Source organism: Microcebus murinus, chromosome 11 (genome assembly GCF_040939455.1).
Source record: "Microcebus murinus isolate Inina chromosome 11, M.murinus_Inina_mat1.0, whole genome shotgun sequence".
Lineage (NCBI taxonomy): Eukaryota > Metazoa > Chordata > Mammalia > Primates > Cheirogaleidae > Microcebus > Microcebus murinus.
Genome location: NC_134114.1, coordinates 31,088,080 through 31,112,882, shown reverse-complemented (window position 1 = coordinate 31,112,882; position 24,803 = coordinate 31,088,080). Strand labels below are relative to the sequence as shown.

At 39.1% G+C, this 24,803-nt stretch overlaps 1 protein-coding gene across 1 annotated transcript in view; it reads right to left on the bottom strand.

The window, feature by feature from the left end:
• Positions 1-4,988: 4,988 nt before the first annotated feature.
• The window catches only part of C7 (complement C7), a 58,053-nt gene continuing 38,238 nt past the window's right edge, over positions 4,989-24,803 (bottom strand). The window contains exons 11-18 of the mRNA XM_012777782.3: positions 23,292-23,520; positions 21,183-21,354; positions 19,235-19,322; positions 16,858-16,990; positions 12,918-13,109; positions 11,062-11,152; positions 8,119-8,303; positions 4,989-6,271 (exon numbers count right to left, since the gene is read on the bottom strand). Coding sequence (XP_012633236.2) covers positions 6,090-6,271; positions 8,119-8,303; positions 11,062-11,152; positions 12,918-13,109; positions 16,858-16,990; positions 19,235-19,322; positions 21,183-21,354; positions 23,292-23,520 — 1,272 coding nt within the window. The 3' untranslated portion in view covers positions 4,989-6,089. The remainder of the gene's footprint in view (positions 6,272-8,118; positions 8,304-11,061; positions 11,153-12,917; positions 13,110-16,857; positions 16,991-19,234; positions 19,323-21,182; positions 21,355-23,291; positions 23,521-24,803) is intronic.

Here is a 24,803-nt window from a genome sequence, read left to right as displayed (position 1 = left end):
CAGCCTGAGTTGCTTGGGACTTATATTAGGTCTTTGAGGCACTGACAATATAATATGAGTGAAAAACATCTCCCCAGAATCTGCAGAAACAATATATCAGGCTTTATAAATTTACTTTAATATTTTGCATCCCTTGAAAAGATTGACAAAGGGCAAGCTTATGAGGTAAGATTCCTCACAAACTCACTCAATGAATCAACAGATTTGACCAATAAATCCCAGCAGTTCACAGTTCTGTGTCTGCCCAAAATGGTTATGTTGAAGCCTTAATCTCCAAAATGATAGTATTTGGGGGTGGAGCCTTTGGGGGATAATTAGGTATAGATGAGGTCCTGAGGGTGAGATCCTCATGTTGGTATTAATGCCCTTATCAGTAGAGTAGAAGAAGAGCTCCCTCTCTTTCTACCATGTGAGGACACAGTGAGAAGGTTGCCATGAGCAAACCAGAAAGCAAGCCCTCAACAGACACCAAATGGTGCAACTTGGTGTACCAGCACCTTGGTCTTGGACTTCCCAGGCTCAAGAACTGTGAGAAATAAATGTTTTTTATTTAAGCCACCCATTCTGTGGTATTTTGTTGTAGCAGCCCTGACTGAAAGACCTTCTTTCTCCTAACAAAATGTGAAAGAACGTTCATTGAAGGATTGTAATTCCCATCTACATACAAAGAAACTCACCTCCACCCACCTCCACTGCTAAAAGCAGAAGCAGCAGTCTCTTGATAAGCCAGCATCCCAAAATTAACTTTCCCAGAATTTATGCTAATTTGTTAATATTATTTAGGTTGCAGCAATTTCCAAGCTTCCTCCTTAAGCCTTCTGCCCCCTTCTCTGCTGCAGTTCTCAACTGTGAGCTTCTTCACCCTCAATCAGTGCTCCACAGAGAAGGCTAGAGGATGTCCCCTAACTGTACTTAAAAGAAGCAAGTAAGAAAATTAGGAGGGACATACTTCCCATGGAACACACACACAAAAAAGGCATGCCTATTTAATTCCACACCAGCATTTCAGAATACCAGCCATGCAGGTGCAGTGAGAGACTACCCCTACATAACACATGAAATCTGTAAAGCACAATTTACACATAACTGCCACTGCTCTGCAGGACAGTAAAGGGGCCAGCACTATGTTGCAAGGCAAAAAAGCCACTTCCAGATCAAGCCTTCTGCTAACTAGCTATGTGACTGTGGGCATTTAATTGAGCATATACAGCCAGTGTAGTGAGCAATGGTGGGGTTTAGAGGTGCACAAAACAATATAAGACGAGTCCCTATCCTTACCAGGCTAGAGGGGTTTGGGGACCAGATCTCTTCAAAGGTGCTTTTCTGTCAACTTTAATGAATCTGTGCACCATGTCCATGCTAAATAGCCAATTATTATGTTATTATGAGATTCAAGATACTTTGGAAGACTCATAATCTTCAGACCAAAGCCATTTAATTCTATAGGGCCACAAAAGTCCAATTAGTGGGCTTGTCCACAGTTTTACATCAAGCCTGACTTCAGCGGTTGCTCTTGGTTCTATCTGTGCAGAGAAGAGTTTATGGACCTAGGGTTCCATTGTGGCCCTTCATTAAATACTACCATAATACACACTTGTATTGTGCATGATCTAATGATACGCCAATCCTGAGCCTCTTCTCTTAATCATTTTTCTTGAGATGTCAAGCAAACTTTTACTTTGATAAGAAAATCCCATTTCAGTATTGCTGAAAATCCCTTTGACCTCTCTGTGTTCCAGTCAACTTGGTCAACAGATTATTTTGTAATGGACCCCAAGTCAACATCGCATATGCTCCATTTTTCCAGCCAACTTTTCTCTGTCTTTGACATCATTGATCTGTTTTGTGCCTAAGTCCCCTCCCCTGAAATTCAGTACAAGTCTCCTCTTGTAGGGACACACAAAAATAACAGCAATAACAGAGCAGTTCTCATGTTTGTCCTTTCACAGGAAATTGCCCTCAGCCTGTGAATCAAAAAGAGCATTTTAATGTTCTTTCTTCTTTTGCCCACCTTCTCACCTCCAGCCCACCCCTTTTGAAACAATGACAGTCTTTCCATCTGGTCCTGTTAACCCTTGGCTGAAAAAGCAAATTTTTCTACATGATTGATATTTTTAGTGTAAATCTAGAGCTTTGCCTTCAGAGCCTGACAGAAATAAATAAAAAGACAAATTATAGGTGCTTTGGTTGTCACAGCAGGGGCTCCTATCATGCCATCAGCTTTCTTGTCCACAGATGTGTGAACTGCCTGAAAGACTAAGGTAATTGAAAGGCAGGCATAAACCTCCCTAGTTTCTCAGATATTAACGGAAATTGCCTCCTACAGAGGTTGCTTTCTGGGTTAGTGTTCTGAAAGAGAAACAGGCCATTCTGCTTTTAACACAAGTATTGAATACACTTTAACTAGTCCATCAAGGAAGAAAAATCTCAATAGACTGATATGGCTGCTCAGTTCTGCCAATCCTGTACTAAGAATGGCCCAATCTCTGTCTCTCTCTCTCTGTCTCTGTCTCTCTCTCTCTCTATATATATATATATATCTTTTTCTATATATATATCTTTATATATATAAATACATATATATAAAGATATATATATATCTTTTTCTCTTTCTCTCTCCCTTTCTATTGCTCTTTTCTCTTCTCTTCTTTGCCTGCTTCTTTCCCACTTCAGAGAGAGAAAGTAAAGTAGTAGATACACCTGAGCATTCACTTCATCTTGTACCCAAAATACATGGCATCTTAGTATATCATCAAATTTTTGATGACCACCTCCACTAGCTATTATGCTGGTCTCACAAATAATCCAAATGCTGTGAGGTAGTGTGTGTGTTGTGTGTGTTTGTGTGTGTGTGTGGTTATAAGAAATCTGGATTAGAATAGAAAGAAACTATAGGGCAAATGATAAACTATGGTACTATGGTTTGAATGTGTCTCCCAAAGCTCATGTGTTGGGAACTTAATCCCCAATGCAACAGTGTTGAGAGATGAGGCCTAATAAGAGATAATTAGGCCATAAGGGCTCTGCTCTCATGAATGGATTATGCTGTTATTGTAGGAGTAGTGGTGGGTTAGAGAGGGTGGGTTTGTTATAAAAGTGAGTTTGGCTCCCTCTTGTTCTCTTGTTCTTGCTCTCTCCTGCCCTCCCACCTTCCAGCTTCCACCATGGAACTATGCAGCATGAGAACCCTTGTCAGATGCCAGCATCATGCTTGTGGACTTCCCAGCCTCCAGATCCTAAGCCAAATAAATGTTTGTGCATTATAAATTACCCAGTCAATCTTATTCTATTATAGCAGCATAAAATGGACTAAGACATGTGAGGCTCAAAAATATTGATTAATACACATACTTATCTTAACCTAAGGCAAAAGTGACTAATGATTCATGTGTAGAAAATGTTTCAGGGAATAATAAATTGCTTCAGGGAATGCTGGGTAAACCAGCTGCCCAGCACCTACAACTCTGAGCAGCTGCTCAACAACTGGATGGATTCACAAGTTTCATGTGAAGCTGAGATTAACTGTGACCTACCCAGCTAAGAGAGGAGCCCTCAGTCAAATCATCTGGCCAGTTGCTGTTAGGTAACCCAAAGTTTTAGGGATTCTTCATCAGATTTCCTGTTTGCCACTCCACATCCCCACCATATCCCACCTGAATATCTAGTACTCCCCTCTGTTTTAAGGCAATTACAAGTGTCCTGGACTTGTGGGGAGGGTGGTTATATGCAGAACAGTTTTTATGGGGCTCATTAAATCACAGGGCATTGATAAGCAGAACTTCTATTGATTATTTATTAAGAAGTGTATGAGATGTCACAGGAAGGCCCTTCTTAATGCAATTAGGAGATGTTCTAAGGCAATTTCTCTGCCCAGGTAATTTACACTGTCTATGAAAGTGGTCTATGGTGGTCTGCAGGATGTACCTTGGCTCCCATGTAGCTCCCTCAAACTAGCAATGATTAATACACCAACCAATTTCCTCCTCTCTCTCTATTCCCTCCAAGCTCCAGATGACTTTAATCTTGGTATTTCTGCCTTCCTAGCCCAGGTGACCCACCCCTGATCTGAGACATGAGGCAGAGGGAAGGGCAGGCAAGGGGTAATTCTCTCACTCCATACTCCCTCTATCCTCTTTCAATTTATTTTCATGGCATAAATAGTCCCCCTAGCTTTCCTCAAATCCTCTCTATAGGTGTTCAAGAACTAGTTTCAAAACATTTTTTGAAGACCCAGTATTGAAAGTGACTTGCTCCTTGCCAACCTGCTGCAACAATCCTAACCCTCTATAGGCAATTGTGAAAGCCTCTGTCTGACTAGAAGAAAGATCAGCACAAAAATGTCCAGAAAAGAAAAAAGAGGCAAATAACTTAGTATTTGAAGACAGCATCTCTGTACAACCACATTCACTGCTCCCCTCCTTCTCCAACAATTCATTAATCCTTTACTTCTCCTTCAATAACTCTAATGAGACTTCTTTCTCAAACCTCTTAGTTGTTACATCTACTAGTTTCTTTTTATCAGACCTCAGTCTCTAATAGCATTCGATAACACTGACCACATCCTCTGTGTTAGGAAGGGGAAGTGGTGATACATAAGCAGTAGGAATTTAACTCCATGCTAGCTTAAGTTAAGGCAAGAAATTATTGGAAGGATACTGAGATATTTCTTCCTAAATGAATTACTTATTCAACCCTTTGTCTCAAGGTCTGCATTCAGGCCTGGCATTTTCAAATCTATCCCCCTCCCCAGGGTAGAAATTAACTCTGTAATAACCTCTAACAAGTGCAGTTGAAATGTCTGAATGTTATTATTTTCAATTAGTTGAAACCTGCCTCATTGTAATTTCCACATATTATTTCTGCATCTTCCCTAAAGGCACACTTTGGTATAAAAAGCTAGATCTGGATCATAAAACTTCAGGCAAGAACACATTAACCATTCCTCATAGAAATCTTCTCTAAAATTAAACATAATACAGATGAAACAATTCTGAAGAATAGTATCTTTAATGAGTTTTCTAATCCTTGTCATCTTAACTGAAATTTTGTTGAAATGTATTTATCAGTATGAGAACAATACAGAGATAGTGGTTGTATATAAAAAACATACTTTAAATTTCATTTAAGCCCAGTCATTTCACCTCCTACAGCCATGTTTTTGTTTTGATGAAAGATGAATAAGGGATAAATAGAAGGCCGATGCTTCAAACTAATCTACCTGTATACTCCCTGAAAAATCTGAGAGCATATCCATGCTAGGGAAATACATATCCAATATGCAATCACTCAATACCTCAGGTGTGAACTGATGCCTCTTCATAACAAAAAAGGTTGAGGGGCAAATCGCAGGTTTTGTGTTTGATACTTATTAAAGAAAAACCCCCAAAAGATGACTGAATTGTACTTGTTCTCAGACAAAAAGGCAAAAAGTAACCTGTGGCTATAGCATGATGAATTCTGCTCTGACATTTCAGTGGTTCAATCTCCTGACAGGAATAGGGATCCTCACAGGTGGTGGCCGACTCAATAGGGTGAAGCATGAGATTACTCTCAGGATGGAAATAATTGTATCTGTCTTTCGTCACTTGAGGTCCACTTTGAATTCGCTGAGGGAAGCCAACCTCTCTAATCAGGAAATCATGTTCTATCTGTTTTCCTAATCAATTTGTAGAGTGTGCTCTGGCCCACAGGCTGGGTCAATCATACTTAATATAATAATATTTCTGAATGAAGCATTCAAGTGTCTCTAGTCTAATCCTCTAATGTCACAACTAAAAAGAAGTCTAAGTCCCAAAAAGTTAGCAATTTTTCCAAAAATGCAGAGCTAGCTTGTGCAAAGGCTCATGAATTGTCTTCATCCTGACTGACATTAAAAAGAAGATAAAAAGAGTATCTAGATTCAGGTTTGGGAGAACAAAGGGTTGCGGTTATACAGATGGCTGGGAATTGAGGAAAGAAGTGGACACTGGAGAAGGAGAAAGAATGTGCCTCCGTGCTGGACAAGCTGTCCCAGTGCCCAGATAGGCAGCTGCTTTAACTCGGCCCGAGCTGCCTTGCCCCCAGCAGGACGACCAGCGCCTCCAGGAAGCCTACTGGGTTTCCGCAGCGCAGGGCCTGGTGCTGGTGATGGGGAAGCTCTGCCCTCCGCACCTCAGGACGCCGGCCTCACACTCGGACACTGTCTGCTCCTTGCCGTTCACTTCCGCACAAACGCTAAACCCTGCTTCCTCGCACTCCGATGCTTCTCGACAGACACATTTGTTGCTCTGGGCTGGAAAAAGAAGCGAGAGAGGCTTAACGGTACATTGCGGAGGTGGGGGCGTCAAAGCACATTACCTCCCAAGTAATGATGTGGTGATTAGAGAGCTATCGAAGCTCCTGCCTTGAATGCTACAATAAAATGTCCCCTGGAAAAGCAGTACAACCAGAAAATTGAGGCATTTTGCTCCACTCAGAATAAATAGGTTTTGAGCTTGGTGCCAAGCTTTCTATTGCTTGGACCCACATGGAGTGGTTCATCCAAGTCAAGAGCTCTCCAGCTCTCTCCTCACCTACGCTTCTGTCTGTATAAGCCAGCAATGGCATATAATCCTTCATCTCCCCCCAGACCAAAGGAGAGCACCTCAGCAACGAGCCGAGAGTCTAGGCTCAAACAGGGAAAGAGAAAGAAAAGAGGAATTAAACCTGCTTTGAGAGAGAGAAAAGGCATGGCATACAAAAGGCTACATATCCCCAAAACAAACCAGAAATGAATGGGGGAGGCGAGGAGTCTGTGCACAGAAAGTTGATAGCTGGAATGCACCAGCCAGGTGTCTCCACAAGGAGAGTAGCAAGGTCAGCCAGCAGACAGTGGTGACCACCAAAACAAAAGGGACCCAGACATGGCAAGAGTCACATATGTCATCGTCTGGGCTGTGAACCGTGAGGGAGTGAGGGGAAAGGTGCCCAGTGGGTACAGGCCAAGAGCAGCAAGGACTGAAGAGCTGATAGAGACCTATGGATCACAAAATGCAGCTCCCTAATTTACAGACAGAGAAACCCAGGAAGTGACTTGGCTCTAGAGATTCAGCCCCTCCCCTTTCATAGGGCAGTCCGAACCACGGGACATGTGCCGTGCCCTTGGTGTTCAAGATCATTGTATGTGCTACTTGGACACAGCATTAGCAAATACTGAATCACAACTCAAGAAATTATTAATAACTCCTTTTCCTATTCTCTTCAATCCATCTGATTACTTCTAAAAGGAAATGTCAGCTTGGCACTAATACATTTTTAACATCCACTAACACTTGCTTAATAAACAAAGAGCATCGTCAGCCTCAGAGGAATATCTGGCTAGAATCCACAACTTAATTTTGTTCCATTACATGTATTTTTACGGTTACCTAGTATTTATGGCAAGTGATACTTCCTTTTAATGACATGATATAAAGACTCTATTTTTTAAAAAGTTATTTTTATATCAGTCTTTCTAAAAATGAGTACGTAGGCCAGGCGCGGTGGCTCACGCCTATAATCCTAGCTCTCTTGGAGGCTGAGGCAGGAGGATCACTCAAGGACAGGAGTTCCTGAGCAAGAGTGAGACCCTGTCTCTACTAAAAATAGAAAGAAAGTAGCTGGACAACTAAAAATATATAGAGAAAAAATTAGCCAGGCATGGTGGCGCATGCCTATAGTCCCAGCTACTCGGGAGGCTGAGGCAGGGGGATTGCTTGAGCCCAGGAGTTTGAGGTTGCTGTGAGTTAGGCTGACGCCACAGCACTCTATCTAGCCGGGGCAACAGAGTGAGACTCTGTCTCAAAAAAAATAAAAAAATAAAAATGAGTATATAATATGGATAATGCAAGGACAGAGCAAAAGCCATAAAAGTGGAATGGGAATCACCAATGTTTGGGGGAACATTCTGGCCATCATAAATTGGTTCTTATCCTTTGAGTTCCCTGACCTGTGCCTCTCTGCAGGGAAGAGGGGGGCAGTTCACTGTCAAACCAGCCTGAGTCTTTAACATCCTCAGGTATCCGCCTGGACCCACTGCTAAATTAGAACCCAGAATTTAAAAACCTTAGTATGGTTACTTTAGCATTCTCATTTAAGTTACAAATGTGAAAGGCTCCTTACCGTCACATTTTTCCCATAGTGGACACGCTCCACAAACTTTCTCAGCTGAGGCAGGCAGAGTACAGCTGTCTCTACCCATAAGAGTATAATTTCTACCCTGACAGCGGAGAACATGCATCTTGCAAACTGTCAGAGGCAGTATCCTTTTGCTTCTCTCATCTCTAGCACATACATCCAAGGAAGATCTGAAAAGAATATTTTAATGACATTATCTACAAAATTTTTAATCTTAAAAGTAGAAGAGAAGGGTATTGGGCAGGTGGGAGGGGGGAGGGGGGCGGGTATATACATACATAATGAGTGAGATGTGCACCATCTGGGGGATGGTCATGATGGAGACTCAGACTTTTGGGGGGAGGGGGGGAAATGGGCATTTATTGAAACCTTAAAATCTGTACCCCCATAATATGCCGAAAAAAAAAAGTAGAAGAGAAGTGAAAAGTGAGGCTCTGAGCTTAATGTTCCCAGATGTTATCACTCACAACAAGAAAAAATGGGACAGAAACTCAAATCCCCTTCATTCCTAGGGCCCAATCTGGATATTCAAAATAAGCACATTTATATGTACTCTTTATTTGCTCACAATTTTTACAAGTGTAGATATCTAGTATTGATCTAGTTTCATCTAGAACAGATCAGATACAGAAAATCAGATGAGAAGGCAAGGTCTGCTGGCAACAGCGACTGGATTGACAAGGAAAGAGACAGAAAATCAGCAAAGATCAAGCATTCAAAGAGCTCATCGTCAAGTGAGACCACTGACTGCAGGAGAAATGAGTTCCTCCCAGCCCCGCTACCAAGAGTTCATGTCCATAAAACAGCATCATCCAATAATTGATGGCTCTGAGTCATCAAGGGAAGATGAAATTTCTCAATGCTATTTTTAAAAGTATTTCTCAATGCTATTTTTAAAAGTATCTATTTTACAAAATATTTTAGAAATATTTCTGTAAGGCTAAATGAGTGGCTCACGTCTTTACTCCCAGCTATTTGGGAGGCCAAGGCAGGAGGATAGCTTGAGGCCAGAAGGCTCACTTGAAGCCAGGAGTTTGATACCAGCCTAGGACACATAGCAAAACCACATCTCCAAAAAAAAATGAAAAAAATTAGCCAGGCACAGTGTCATGTGCCTATAGTCCAAGCTACTCAAGAGGCTTGCTTGAGTCCAGCAGTCCGAGACTGCAGTGAGCTATGATCACGCCACTGTGCTCCAGCCAGGGTGATATAGTGAGACCCTGTCTCAAAAAAAAAAAAAAAAAGGAAAGAAATATTTCCATAAAACATGTTTCTTTTTTCTTTTTTGCAAGCATTAATAGCTATATCATAAGATATAGCTATTTAGAAATGTCACTATAAAAAGCCCACATTTCTAAATGCTGATGGATAAGGAAGGAATTGCTATACATGAAACTTTAGACAACAAAGCATTTTTGTATGCCAGATAGAGTCATACAGTCTACATTCATATATTTTATTTAGTTCCAATATTTTCCTCTTTGACTAAGAGTTAAGTTTACTTGGAGTTATTTATATAACAGAAACAAATCCTGTTGGTTTTTGTATCTCTCTTTTGATCTGTTTATTTAAACTCTAGATAGAATCACTCATGACTGAAAGGGCAGAGGCCCTACAATACTACCTTGTTAGCATCTGAGACCATGAAATGATATGAAAATTCATACCATGTCTACAAACAACAGGCTGCAGATAAATTAAATAAATTGGGGAAGTTGGAAAGAGGATGAAAGTGAATCATAGTAAATGATTATTATTATTATTAGAGAACAGCAGCAGAGTCAGAATATTAGAATCAGAATGTACCTGGGCTGACCACCATTTCCATTCATACCATTTAGTTATATTCTTCTACACACCAGAAGTTACTATATAGGATCACTATTAACCTTCTGTAAGTTCAAAAAGTTGGATATGGGTTTTAATGACCATAATAACTGAAAGCCAAGAAATTCATCCGTAAATTAGTATTGTGATTCTTGACCTTAAAGATGATTAATAAATCTGGGGTCTGTAGATCTCCTGTTTCCTCCCAGATCCACTCTCCTGCTCTTCTCCACCTGCCTGGGAGACTGCAGCATATGGACTACATCATGGGCTCCCTTGTCCTCTAGCTTCAGTCAGTTTGACCAGGTGGGAGCACAGGCAGGAGGTTGCAGGCAAGCAGGAGAGTGCAGTTGGGGTGTTTGTTATCCTGGCTCAATCCTGTGAGATCCCTAAAATGAATATCAGCTCCTCCACAGAGCCCTCTGTCTCCAGGGTTTCCCGAATGCTCCCTCCTCTCTCCTTCAGGACTGGGTGTGACATATGGCCCAAGCTGTTACCAGTCCAGGAGTACTGCCATGAGGCTTGTCACTTCCTTTACTCTGCTCACACTTTTGTTAACAGTCCTGCTAAGAAACCTCTTCTTGTCCTAATTTAATTGTGCCCTCTGTATCCTACTGGGACCATGACACAGACATCTAGTAACTACTTCAGATATCCTCCTATAATGCAGTAATTTCAAGTTGGTGACATGCTTATAATGCAAGTCTAGATTAGACACTCAAGAATCGGAAAAAGTAGGTGCTCTTTATCTATATTGCTTTAAGAGCTTATGTCCCATGGGAATTTTAGCTCTAATCTTCTAAAGCTCTAAATCCTCAGGTGACAGTTTTGTCATTTTGTTCTGTTTCATATATAAAACAAGCAGTGCCCAAATAGTCCTTCAGCATTTCCCATTAGCCAGATTGGAACACTGATTAATGCCATTACTGTCAGCCCCAGTGACCCAAGCAAATAACAGACAGCAGATGGACCAGATTAAAATGCGAAGACCCATAACCCTTGGTAAACTACGCCTTCAATCTAACAGAGACTACATCTAAGGAATCATCACATTTATCTGGAATAAAATAAAACAGAGAAGTGAGCAAAGACAGAGCTTACCCACATTCATAGGGCATCTTACAAACACATCTTGAATTCTGCAGTTTCTCCCAGCGCTGACATTTAGGTACTGCCAGTGTTAAAGGGGCATCTAAAATAAAAGGATAAGGGAGATGAAATTGTTGGGAGAAGAGCTTTTCATAGCAAACAAGATATTATTTGAATTGTTGGTGCAGAATCTGTAGTATTCTCAACTGCAATGAGTTAGTTTACACAGTAAAAAAAAAATAACAATAATAATAAAGCTGTAAAGCATTTTACAAGACATAGTATCCTAGGAAAACTCTACAAATAATTGCATTTGTTAGTGTTTAATGGGCATAGAGTTTCAGTTTGGAAAGACAAAAAAATTCTGGAGATGGATGGTGACTGTACAACAATGGGAATATACCTAATGCCACTGAACAGCACATTTAAAAATGGTTGAAATGATAAATTCAATGTTATGTACACTTCACTACAATATAAAAAAGACTCAATAATGAAACTGCCAGTATTTTAAAACATCAATTTTGGAGGCTGGTAAACCTGGAATTTTTGGTTGCTATAGGCTTATTTTAAGGGTAGTTATTATTGTTATTCACATCTTCAGAAAAACATACAGGTCTGAAAAATATCCTTGATTAAAAGCAACTTTAACAGAATTTTTTACCGAGTGGGAGAAACTTCACAACAAACTGTGCTATGCAATGACTGAAGCAGCATTTTAGAGAAACTAGTCTACAATCTCATCTGGAACAGAAGTGCAACCTCATCAACTGTGTATTGTTCTCTTTCATTTTAGAATTATAAGTACAGGTTCATTGCTTTAAATATCCCAAGTAAACTCGTATTTATCCTCCAGTGTATGTAGAAAACAAAGTAATTGTCTTCTGATATGGGGCCTTGACAGCTAAAGAGCATATCAGGCCTGGCAGAGGGGTCACCACACTGGACATGCTTCTTGCCCCTTCTCCACGCCCCATTACTTGGAGCATTTGGTTGTAAACATCTAATACACCTAACAGTATCACTAATGGAATCTAATACTTCATCCTCACTCTAAAAGAAAAATTTCAGCATTTAATTAAAAAATCATATACTAGAGAAATAATGTCATATAGAATAGCATACACTGAGTTTTTTCTTCATTCTTGTTTTTGTTACAAATGTATTTTCCATTTATTAAACAAATGTAAACAAAGAAAACATAGGAGGTTACTTTAAAACAAATCCACCCCATCTTAAATTATCTCTGAAAAGAAATTGTTTGGCTTTATAAATCTCTTCCTACCTTGGGATCTTAAAAGACCATTTTAATTTTCCCGGTGCTCAAAATACTCGATTTTTAGAGTTCCACTATTAAGAACAACTTCACAAACCACAAAACTCTTCCTTCAATAATGTCTGTGATGTTAAGTGGAAATGCTTTTTAAATTTTCAATTTCAAAAATACCAATAAACTTGCTGAGAGTCCAAAAAGGAAACATATAGAGTTTTATATAAATTGTGACCTCAATTTTATACTTAGTAAAAGTAAGTGCAGAAAAAAATCAGGAGGAAACCAAAAATCAGTTGTTAAAAATCCTTCATTTTCTCAGCACCATAACAGATATAAAGCTAATCTTTCATATGGAGGATTTAAGTTAAAAGTTTCAGAATTACTAGGGCTATCCTTGTCTTTCCTAGCATTCCATGAGTCTTTCTGTACCACTTGGAAAGAAACATGTTACCCAGTCTACAAACTGACCTTCTCCTGGAGATGGGGGTGGAGGGAATGATGCACAATTACAATAATACAGTGCCATGAAGTTCACCACAAGGGCTCTCACTCGCCTGAGTGCACGTGTCCTTGGATACACACGAAAGCCACTCACCTTTTCGCACACACTGGACAGTCTTCATCTCAGGACTCCACTTAAGGCTGGAGCCACAGAGAAATGCTGAAGGACCTTCTAAGGACATGCCACCTGAACAAGAAAGGGTCACCTTCTCACCAACCGTGTAGAAAGGTTTGTGGGGGTGACTCTGTATGCCATCCATCAGCACAGGTAGCACGCAGGCAATTTCTAAAGATAAACAAGAGCAGAATACAGGTGCCATTGCTTTCTTAAACCATCTTTTTAATAAATGACAGCCTTAAATGGTGCTAACACATTTGTTCTGTTTTTTCACATCAGAGGACAAGGAGGAAGAAGTGAGTTGACTCTTATGGTGGCCTGAAATATATGTCCCACATGCCCAGCATGTCATTGACTAATGAATGACTGAAGACCAAAACAGCTCCCACCCTCCACCCCTCAAAACAGTGTGATAATTTCAAATGAATAAGCTTAATGAATAGAGTCCAATGCCCAGCCTGCTGTTAAAAATAGACTTTTCACAGCTGCCACTTATTTCTTTGGTCTGGTGACGTCCCACTAGAATTTTCCCAAGAGCTGTATTCATTTGTACATCATTAGCTTTCATCCATCTAGATATTTTGCCATCTGAAATGTTTAAAGCATCACTTTCTTTTTTTTTTTAGAGATGGGAGTCTTGCTAGGTTGCCCCAGGCAGAGTGCAGTGGTTATTCAAAGGTGCCAGCCTAGCAAACTACAGCCTCAAACTCCTCAGTGAGCTCAAGCAATCCTCCCACCTCAGCCTCCTAAGTAGCTGTGACTATAGGCACGCACTCCCTTGACCAGCTAAAGCACCACCTTAAAGCTGCAAACATAAAAGAGTTCAGTGTTCTTTGATTTCCTGTCTCTCTTCTTTTACTCAATTACATTCATTAGCTCCCATTGTCTGCTTTAAAAAAAAAGCAGAGAAAAATGAGAAACATGCATAGTTACAGAGAGCAAGTCAGAACTCATAATTTAAGAAAAAAAAATCTTGGTAATCTCCCTAATGGACTTTGGACAATATTCTACAAAATACTGCTCTGTTTCTACACTATTTTCATCAGAAAATCCATTCATTCATTCACTCAGAAATGGCATTTATGGAGTGACTATATTTTGCCAAATATGTTGTGTATTGCTGGGGACACAGCAAGGTACAAATCACATATTCTGCCTTCAAAAAGCTATAATCTAGCATCGGATTTGTTTATTTCTGACACATTTCCTGGTTTCACAATCAATCTCCCACCAAGAAAAATAGGTAGCCTGTACAAAATTAAAATAAAAAATATTTCTGAGAGAATCCGAGTTCTGATAAAGCAGTACACACTTGACTGGACAGTCTAAGTGGTGATTATAACATTCGGTTATGCTTTTTGCCTTGAGGTATTTGTGAATTTGAAAAAAGTATATATATACTGAAAGGCTGCTAAACTGAAAAGAAAGCTATAGCTCTGAGGCTGAAAAAATAAGTAGAGTTTTTATCAGTCTCACAGGGCTGAGGGATCGAAAACTAGACTCTAGTCCTATCAAAAAGGAGGTGTCTAGGTAGAAAGCCCATACTTTTGGTTGGGATCCCTTAATGGCTACACCGTTGGAATAAAGGTAAACCAGATATATACCAGCCTCACTGCTTGCTAGAAACAAAAGAAAAAAAAACTAAATTCTGTCTAGAGGAAGATATCATTATCCAATTTCCTTAATTTCCATACATAAAGTCTGGCACTCAATCAAAACTAATCCAACATTCAAAAAGACAAGAATTGGCTAAAATCCAACCAAAAAAGTCAATAGAAACTAACCCATAGGAGATCTAGATAATGAAATTAGCAGATATGGACTCTGAAACAACTGCAATTAATATATTGGGGAAAAAACAACAAGATAGAGAATTTCAACAGAGAATTAGAAAGTATAAAAAGTAGATGTAAATATTTGAAGTGATGCATGTTAATTACCATGATTTGATTGTTATACATTATATACATGTATTCAACTATCAACTATCTCATAAATATGTACAATTATTATGTCAAATAAAAATAAAGAAGAAATAATTTTTAAAAATTTTTTAAAATAATAATGTAACAATATTGGCTCATCAGTTGTAACAAATGCACCACGCTAATGGAAGATGTTAATAGATAATAGGGAAACTGGGGTGGAGGAATAAGGAGGTAAATGGGAGCTCTATACTTTCCACTTAATTTTTCTATAAACTAAAACTACTCTAAAAATAGTTATTAATTAAAAAATTCACTAGGCAATAAAAAAGTAGATAAGTGAAACCTGTAAAATTAAAAATTAAGAACTCAATGGAGTTCTTAAAAGTAAATTATACACAGCTGTACATAGAATTAATAAATTGGAAGATAGATCAACTGAAAATATTTGGAATGAAACATGGGAGAGAAAGATGAAAAACATAAAAGAATATTTGAAAAATATAATACAGTCTCAAAATGTACAATTTGTGTCCCATTAGGACAGGGGAGCAAGAATAGAACAGAAGCAATATTTGAGGACATAATGGTCAATAATTTTTCTAAAATTGACAAAAGACATTAAAGCAGAAGTTAAATAAGTGCTTTGAATATTAACCAGAATAAATACAAAGAAAATCACACCCAGGCACATCAGAGAAGAGTTGCTGCTGAAAAATAAAAATCAAAAATAAATAATAATAATAATAGTATTCTTAAAAGTGGCCAGACAGAAAAGACATGAGTTCCAAAGGAGAAACATTAAGACTTCTCTCTAGAAAACAATTAAGTTAGAGGACAATGTAATATCTTCAAAGGGCTTAAAGAAAATAACTGCTAACCTAGAATTCTTTACCTAATTAAAAAAATCTTTTGAAAAATGAAAGTAAAATACAGAAATTTTTTAGATTAGCAAAAACTGGAATAATTTTTTACCAGTAGATTCACAATAAAGAAAAAGAAGCTCTTCAAGCAGAAGTATCTTATTAATCTCTTCAAAGAACCAACTGTTGGCTTTATTACTCCTAACTAGCAAATATTCATATTCTATTTAAGCTATTTCTGCTCAAGGACTCCAGGAGAAAATGGACAAAAGACTTAGCCAATTCTCCAGAGAAGATACCCAAATGGCCACAAAGTATGAAAACAACCTTAACATCATTAGTCATTAGAAAAAATTACAAAATTAAAAAATGTTATTGCTACACACTCACCACTACAGCAGATGATATTAAGTGTTAGTGAGGATATACAGAAATCTTGGCTTCTCAAATTATGTTAGAATATAAATTGATACAACTACTTGGAAAGCTAGCCGCCTCTACTAAATCTAAATGTGTGGAAACCTAATGTATAGACACCTAATTACTCAGAAATTTCACAAATAGGTATATTCCCAAAAGAAAAAGAAAAAAAATACATGAGTACACTTGGGCTTTCCTCATATAGCACACACCAACTGATCTAGAAAAAATATATCTCTGTATCTCTGTCTATCCATCTGCTGAGCAAACTTACATTCCAGCAGAGATGAAAATCAAAAAGTAGTTTTAGAGTAATACAACATATAGAAGCTCTCATTCAGACATAGGCATTGGAACAAAATAGGACACAAAGCATTTAAGGAAGTAAATTGATTGCAGCATACCCCCGGTAATTGAATGCCCAAAAATATCCTAACAGGATTCACCTGAACAGAGTGAATGGCCTATTTAATTTGCTCTGGAAACTTTAATTGCAATAAAACTGACTTGACTGAATGGGAATATTACTCACTAGAGAAAGCTGAGGGGTTATTCAAGTCACTTCTGCAATTTGAACAGCATTATATCAGCCTTTCAGAAAAGGGAGGGTGAGACATGGGGCATGTGGTAAGTGGTTATTCATCTCGATGCATTCTCTTCCTCATAATTTTCTCATCTTAAATTATATACTGAACTGAGGCCACTCACTCTGACAATGCATTTCCCCAACAAGCCACTGTAAATCGTCTCCACATCTGGCAACCGGGTCTCCAATAAGAGAGTATCCTTCATTGCAAGTGTATATTACATTTTTCCCAACAGGGAACATGGAACCATTATCCTAAACAAAAACACAAGATGAAAAGAGGAAGAGTTTATCTTATCTATTTTTCATTAACAAAATGTTTCTTTACATACATTTGTCTATAAATCATACCTTATTTTAATCACCAGGAAACCTAAGTTTAAATAACTGATTTAGAAAAGTGTTTATAAAACATTTTCCCTGTATAGTCAATAACATTAGTACCACCATTAATTGAAATGAAGTCATTAATGCCACTGTACTATAACATTGATTGCTCCTGAAATGCCAAGCACTGTGCTCAGCATTTTACTAAAATTACTTTAATGAAAACTGTCCAAATAAGTTCTTTCCATTTAACTTGTAGGAAAAAGCAGATTTTTATCAGAATTGGGGAACAATCTTTGTCAGTCAACTCTTCATATTAAGGTATCATGGGCTGTTCATTGAGAATACTGCTTTAAAAAATGCCAGCAGGAACACCCAGAAATGTTCAAATCCTATCAGCATGTTCATGGAGGTTTAATTTTCTCACTGATGATTTTTAAGGGAAGCATAACGTTGGTCTTCTTCCACCCCACACCCCAGCTCTGCTCTATCAGTACGGAAATGCTGCTGGGATTGGACCAGATACAAAGGCATTTCGTTAGCTTACAATGCCAGGAGATGAGCTTTCATGATGAAGCAAGGAGGACTTTAAAGTCTGAATCTATGAGGAGGTAACCATACTCATTTGGGGTCCCTCTTGGTTCCCTTCCTTATCCTTCTGGTTCTTCTCCACCCCCAAGGGGGATGGTGAAGAAATTCAGACCTGGGAGAGGGGTTGGAGCTGGCACCTAGACCAGATCTGCTCTAAGAATCAGAACAAAATATCCTGGTACCTCCGTCTTCTAATTGTCAGTCTTGCTCCTCCTGGCCCCATCTGGTTCCATCATGGAAGTTGGTAGGAAACAGAGGGCCCAGGTTGATGCTGAGCTTTGAGGAAAACAGGGAACGGCACATGTTCTGCTTTGATTCTAGCCCCTAACCTTTTCTCTGCCTTGCAAAATGTGCTTCTAGAACACATGAGGAAGTCTAATTGAACAGTGTCCAAACTTGGCTCTATATCAGAGTCACTCATAGTAACTTAAAAAACAGACTCTCAGGCTTTACCCCAAACCTATCAAATCAGAAAGTGTGGAGGACAAGGGGCAAGCAGCAATCTCCATTTTTAAGTTCCCTGGGTGACTCTTATGTAGCCAGTCCATACAGCAGTGTCTGGAATGCCTGGCTCCTAAAAAAATATCACACGCACCGGAGTTTGGGGCAATAGCTTCATGGTTTGCTAAAGTATATGAGCTCACTTGGCCTCATTCTCTAAGCATATGTTTCATTCAGGAACTCCATGGATTGTCATGACTGTGGTGGGGCAGTATGGGTATTAGAGATACTAAGTTCATTCTCTCTCTCCACACACACACACACACACACACACACACACACACACACACACCACTTTCATCACTTTGATGTCCCAATAGTATCTATATTTGGAGAAACCTCTGCAAACTCTCAGTGAGCGTGTGCTCCAGGGACTAGAACTTGAGAGGCAAAATCCCTCGTGAATAAAGCAAAGCTGGGGCAGCAGAGAGAGAATCCCCATGAATTATATCTCCTGTGTGAGCCATGAGGAGACTTCAGTGGGGTTTGGGGAAAAGTCCTCATCATAACAAGGACTGAGAACAGCATGAATTAAAATGTCCCCAAAGCCAAGAAAAGTCCCTAGAATGACAAATGGCTGATGACTAGTGTTCCTTCCTGAATAAGAAAATTGCTCCAAGTTCAATGACCCATATCTCACCAGACACTTGCTAAATATTTTATTGACTCCTGGAATAAACCTGATACTTCATCACAAGCCCCACAATTATGAGGGGGGAAAAGTCTTCTTTCAGTGGGAAAAATAAGAAAAGTTCTCTAAGTCGAAGAACTTGCTTATAGATTGGTATTTTGGTGTTCAGAGTGGCAATATTTAGTAGCCCTCTGGAGTGATTATATTTCTAACTCACTGGATGGCAGTATTGATTTCCCACACCCATGGGATATGTCGCCTTCTGCAGAACACTAATCACCTTAGGCCAAAGAGGAAAAGTCACAAACCAAAACCCTCACCACTAAAACTAAAATGCACACATAAAATGTTTTTAGCACTGTTTCACCATGAAAGAAGAAAATAAGTTATGATCTCAATAGACAGAACATGGAGTATTATACTGGAAAAAAATATCCTTCATAACCAACTTGAACAAATCCATCTTTCAAGACAGGAGGTGATGGACAGAATTGTGTTGGAACCAAAGACAAAGGAAAACAATGTGGTTCAAGCAATCTGAAAGAAAAAAAAGAAATAAAACGTAATTAATGTGATTGATATCCACAGTTTAATAAATATTTTGTATTACATTTGATTTTTCCTTTGTATCTGGAGGGACTTCATATATGTAAGTACATTAATGTGATATTTTTGTCATTCTCAGAACCAAGCATCACACCCTGTGGTAGAAAACTCAGACGTAAACTCAAGTTCCCAAAGATAGTGATTTATAAATCTACTAGGTCAGTAATATGAAAAAGAAACAACAAGAAAGAAAAGAAAAATAAAGCTTTGGGAGAACATGACCACTTTATATGATTTCTAGAGGTTCTCCCTCAGAACCCACTTTTCTCCTACTGTTTGGTTCTGAGATTCATTTAACACAGAATTAATTCTATATTGAAAATAAAGTAATTAGTTAGTGATCCCAAGAGAGAGGTACCACAAAATTATAACTACCTCTCATTGAGCATTTACTATGTGCCAGGCACCAAGGCAGTTGTTCTGCATATGTGCAATCTCTCAATTCATACTCGCAGCAATCTTACAAGACATGTGGAGAATAACAAAGGCATGGATAACTTTGGATAACTTGTCTAAGGTTATGAATGAATATATACCAGGGCTGGATTTCCATCCAATCAGTTAGACTCCTACAGTTATGCTCTTTCTACCTCTCAGAAATCAATAAGAGAGTATAGGGAGTCTTGGTGTTTACCTTTTTTCTGAAATATATATAACTGTTAGCACATTCTTTGGTGAAAGCAAGTTTTGACAAGGCTTGGGGCAGGAATCCTAAGCCTAAAAGAAAGATAGAGGAACAGAAGCCCTAATATCATCTCACTAATGCCAGTCAAAGAAACCCAGAAATGTGAAGTATTGATCATAATCGTCCTGTTTGTACTGAAGAGGAGGATAATTCCCCTCCTCTGAGCACCAAAAAGAGTAAAAATTCCTTCAATGCCTCCCAGATCTTTTTCCTCCCAGAGACAAGTGCACTGAAGCCAGTATTGTCTCCGCACCATAATCCATACCCCTGTCAGCCTCCTCGGTCAAGAGATGGTGGTTATTGTCAGGTGACAAGACACAAAAGACATAAGAATAAGGCATCCCGCCTCCCTACACTTCCACCATGTATGCAAGCACCTTGCCTCTTTCTTCAACTCGCATGGCCTTCAAATGACCTTACTAGAACTTTCTGACAACTCCGATTAGAAAAGGTTAAAAAGAACAGTTTTAACAGTGGGTTGTGGCATAAACAATTCTGACCCAGGGGTATGATTCATCACTATGTAGTTTTGAGATTCCTTCTGTAAGGTCCTGGCAAAAGGGAAGCTGTCCCAGACTACTGGGCCAAGATGTTATCTACCTAAAGTGTCTGGTTTTATGATTAACCCAAAAAATAAATACCTGAAAAGTAACACAACACTTATTGGATAATTATTATCTGTCAGACACTGTAGTAATAGCGGTACATGTTTAATAGCTGTACATATTTAATTCTGACAACACTCTAATATCAGTTTACTTATCATTATTATTATTATTCTCATTTTAGGAGTGCGACAAGTAACTTGCCCAACGTCACACAGCATCTTCTTGATGCCAAAGTGGCTGCTTGCATCCACTCAGCAAGACTGCTCCCAGTTACCCAGCCTTTTGTAACACTTTGGTCAGGAAAACCTGAAGTACACAGCGCAAGTTGGCCACAGTGTGCCTTCCCCGTTCAACTGACCCCAGTGCTTAGGGGCAAAGCAGTCACTGATAAAGACTGTCATTTATTAATAACCTCTAAATCTTTCAACCGGCCATGTATTCCACACTACAAAGGGCACCGTGTTCTATGCAGCTGCCAGGAGGCTGGGTGTCCATTACCGCAAGTGCTCCAGCTCCTCGTCTCCACAATGCCTGCTTTCTGTTGTTTCTCCAGTGCAGGATTTCCCACCTGCACTGGGAGATGGGTTATTGCATTCTCGGCTCCTTGTTTTCTTCCCTTGAACACAGGGGCCCCAAGAAGACCAGCAACTCCAACCTCCATCAACCCCTCCTGTAAGATGAGAGACATTTAGTAAGTTCTGGGAGAGGAGGACTTCAGAGCTTAGCGTTATGCTTCCTGCTCATGTGTTTGTTGGAAAAAGGGATTATTCTGGGGACTGATCACCTTCACTCTGTTCACTGAGGTTTTCTACAATGGCCAGAATGACTCTGCAGACCAACTAGGAATGTCCATATTAAGGCTGCATTAGCGAACTCTTGCAAGAATGTCTTAAATTTATTGATTCCTTTACAACTGTTGCAAAGCACTTTCATGTACATTGTATCATTTATTTACTTCCCACAACAATGAATGGAGGTGGGCAAGAGGTCTGTTACCATTCTCTTTATTAGACATGGAATCTAAGACAAAGTGGTTAAATGCCATGCCCACTGTTCTAATGGCTGCCAAGAGCCACACCCAGACAATAACCAGGTCTTCTGGCCAAGTCCAGGCTCTTTCTATCACCCCTCAGTCTCTCAATAAGGCAAGTAAGCTCCTTTAGTCAAAGCATTGACTTCACACAAAGAGAATGTAACCTACTGGGTATTCCCAGTCTGCTAACCCCAAGGCTGACACTGTACAAAATGAAGAAATGCTTACGTAGGAGAAATGCTTTGAATCACCAGTTTTACCCCTTTTCATCATCCTTCTCCAATCTACAGGTACTTCCTCAGCCCACCCTGACCAGCTTCTGTTAGAGCCCACTTAAGATTCACAGTTCTAGTATTTCCCCCCATCATATACCTTGCAGGAAGTGAGAGACAATTTGCACCATGTTCTGAGAGCTTTGCTGTCCTGCTAGACAGTGATCTCAAAAACCATTGCCCCAAAACATTTAATGCTAATAATAGATGTGTGTGTACCTGCTGTTCCTTGGCTATTTTTACTCTCTCTGATCTCGCTTTTCCCTCCACTCCACAGCCACTCTTCAGTATCATGCACCCCAAACTAAACTAATCTGCATAATATTTTCCCATGACCTTCCTTACACTGTCATAATTAGAAATTTATTTAATAAAGTGTTTTAATTTATTTAATAAAGTAGACCTTGAGTATATTAATAGTGGATACTAATAGCTGAAAATGTTGTGATTCCTATCCCAATCCTTACCAGCGAGAGGTGATTCCATTTTAACAGATAACTGGAATTCCAAGCCACAAAGGAATGAATCACAGTGGTAGAATTTTAATTTACCAGGACAGGTCACTTGGGGAGACATTTAAGGACAAGGATGCTTTCTCGCTGCATGTCTATAAGCAACTATAGTTTAGTCATGTATTTATTCATTTATCAAACATTGATTTAGTGACTTCTATGGATCAAGCCCTATGTCAGGCTCTGGGAATAAAGAAAGGATTCAAATGATCTTGATCTAAAGGAATGGGCTTTCCAGGAGAGAGAGACATATAAATAAATATAAAAATAAATGTATATAAATTGTACTCATATTTTAACTATCGTAGATCAGTTTCACATAGCCTTATACTAAATGCCTAAAGGACCATACACACTATTGAGCACATAGCAAATGTTCAACAAACATTTGTGAATGATTGATTGATAGTATACAATATAGAATAGAAATAGAATGTCATCAAAAAGGTTAGGTAATGAAAACACAAGCTCCATAAATCTTTGTTACCCCAAAACCTTATTGAGCTAATTATGGAAGGATGAAAGGTGTTTTCAGCATAATTCTATTGTAATAGAGAATGGGGAGGGAAGGGCACAGTGGGGCTGTTAGTTCAGATGAATAAATAGAGAGACAGCAAAGGGTCTCAACCACAGTAGCTGTGATCTGGAGGTGGGGAAGGAAAGGAGATTCTAAATTCGTATGAGACTTCAACCTTTCCATACACAAAAAAGCACATCTCAGGGATCAGAGAGAAAGGGTAATTCCCTTTCCATTTGTACAGTGAGACCAGAGAAAAGTCACCCCACTGACCTGCTTGATTGCCTACGAGGACTCCTTGCTCACATGCCACACCAAATGTGTATGGTTTGCAATGGCACTGACACTGGGTCCCCACGACAGTGGCCACACCACCATTTTGACAAGGCTGGCAATGACAGGGGTCAAATTCATCCAGATACTCTTCAAGAGCCCGTTTCAGGTACAGTCGTTTTGCAGAGGCACAAGGTACTTCCTTTACCAGCTCATATAAAGGTGTCAGCTATAGAGGTAAAGACATCATAGTTAGTAGTCAGGGCTTTGGGTAAAAATATTTTCCTTTTCACATTTAGGCTCAATCTCCATTAAAAACAAAATCAATAGTCACTCTTATGTTCATCACAAGTTTTTTGTTCAAATAAAAAGAAAGCAATTCACTCTCTTTGTAACAAAATCAAGACAAACCTAGGAAAAATTAGGATGTGATAAAGGAGGAATACTTTTTATATCTTGTGTGCATGCATAAAATTTAAAAAATGAAAGAAAACAGGACATTCATTTTCCAGTTAATGGAAGATTATTTTGAAGACAATACATTACCACCCCTGTAATGGACAGAAGAAGAGGAAATGCACTTAGATTACAGCAAAGAAGCAAGCGCAATTAAATTTCCAACTCTGGTAAATTTAACCTGTCTCTTTAGTGGAGACTATAGACCTTTTCCTGGAGAAATTTAAAACAGGTAAACATTATTCCTCTGTGTTGAGTGTTTCAGAAGAAAAGCAACTTTGAAATCAAAGATGTGCTGGCTAAACTTTAACAGTCTGCTTTCCCAGGAACAAGAAAGCTCTGCTTTTTAGCATTTGCCAGTTTCTGCAGTGCAACTGCTCTCACCATGGCCAATTTCAGGCTACTATGATGTCACTAAACACAGAACTGGGAAGAGATATGCACCGTTGCCTCTTGAGAGCCCAGCCGCTTCTGAACAGGATGACTTTGCACGGTCACAGACCTGTATAATGTCTTTTCTTTCTCTGTTCCTTTCCTGCCCAGCTAATAAGTTAGCAGAAATATGAAAATTTACAGTCCTGTGTGAAACAGTACATAGTTGAGACTGGGAAAGAATGTCTTTTTTTCCCTAATCGACAATTTAGGATGTGTAAAGCTTTGTATGGGATACTGACAATTCACACAGACCATTCTGAATATTGACAGATGGCACTTTAACACTAGACTTTCCAGGAAAAACTCACCTTCGCACCTTCACTGTTATTCGGAGGCTAATGGGTGCAGGATAGTGTGTTAGGAGGGGACTTGAGGAGCTATTGTAATTTTTTTGAGTTTATAAAATGTATGCAAGTCTCTTAATCTCTGAAAATCAGGATTTGCCTCAGACATTGACTCCCATGGCAGGAAATAGATCATAGAATCAGTTCTGCTGTAACATTTATTTTGAAAATGTGAATTTGTTCCATTGAGATTGATATATTGGAAAGAATTTGAGCACAGCACAAATTTTGTGTTTTTTAATGTACAGTTTTGTCAACATGAAACACAATGTGAACA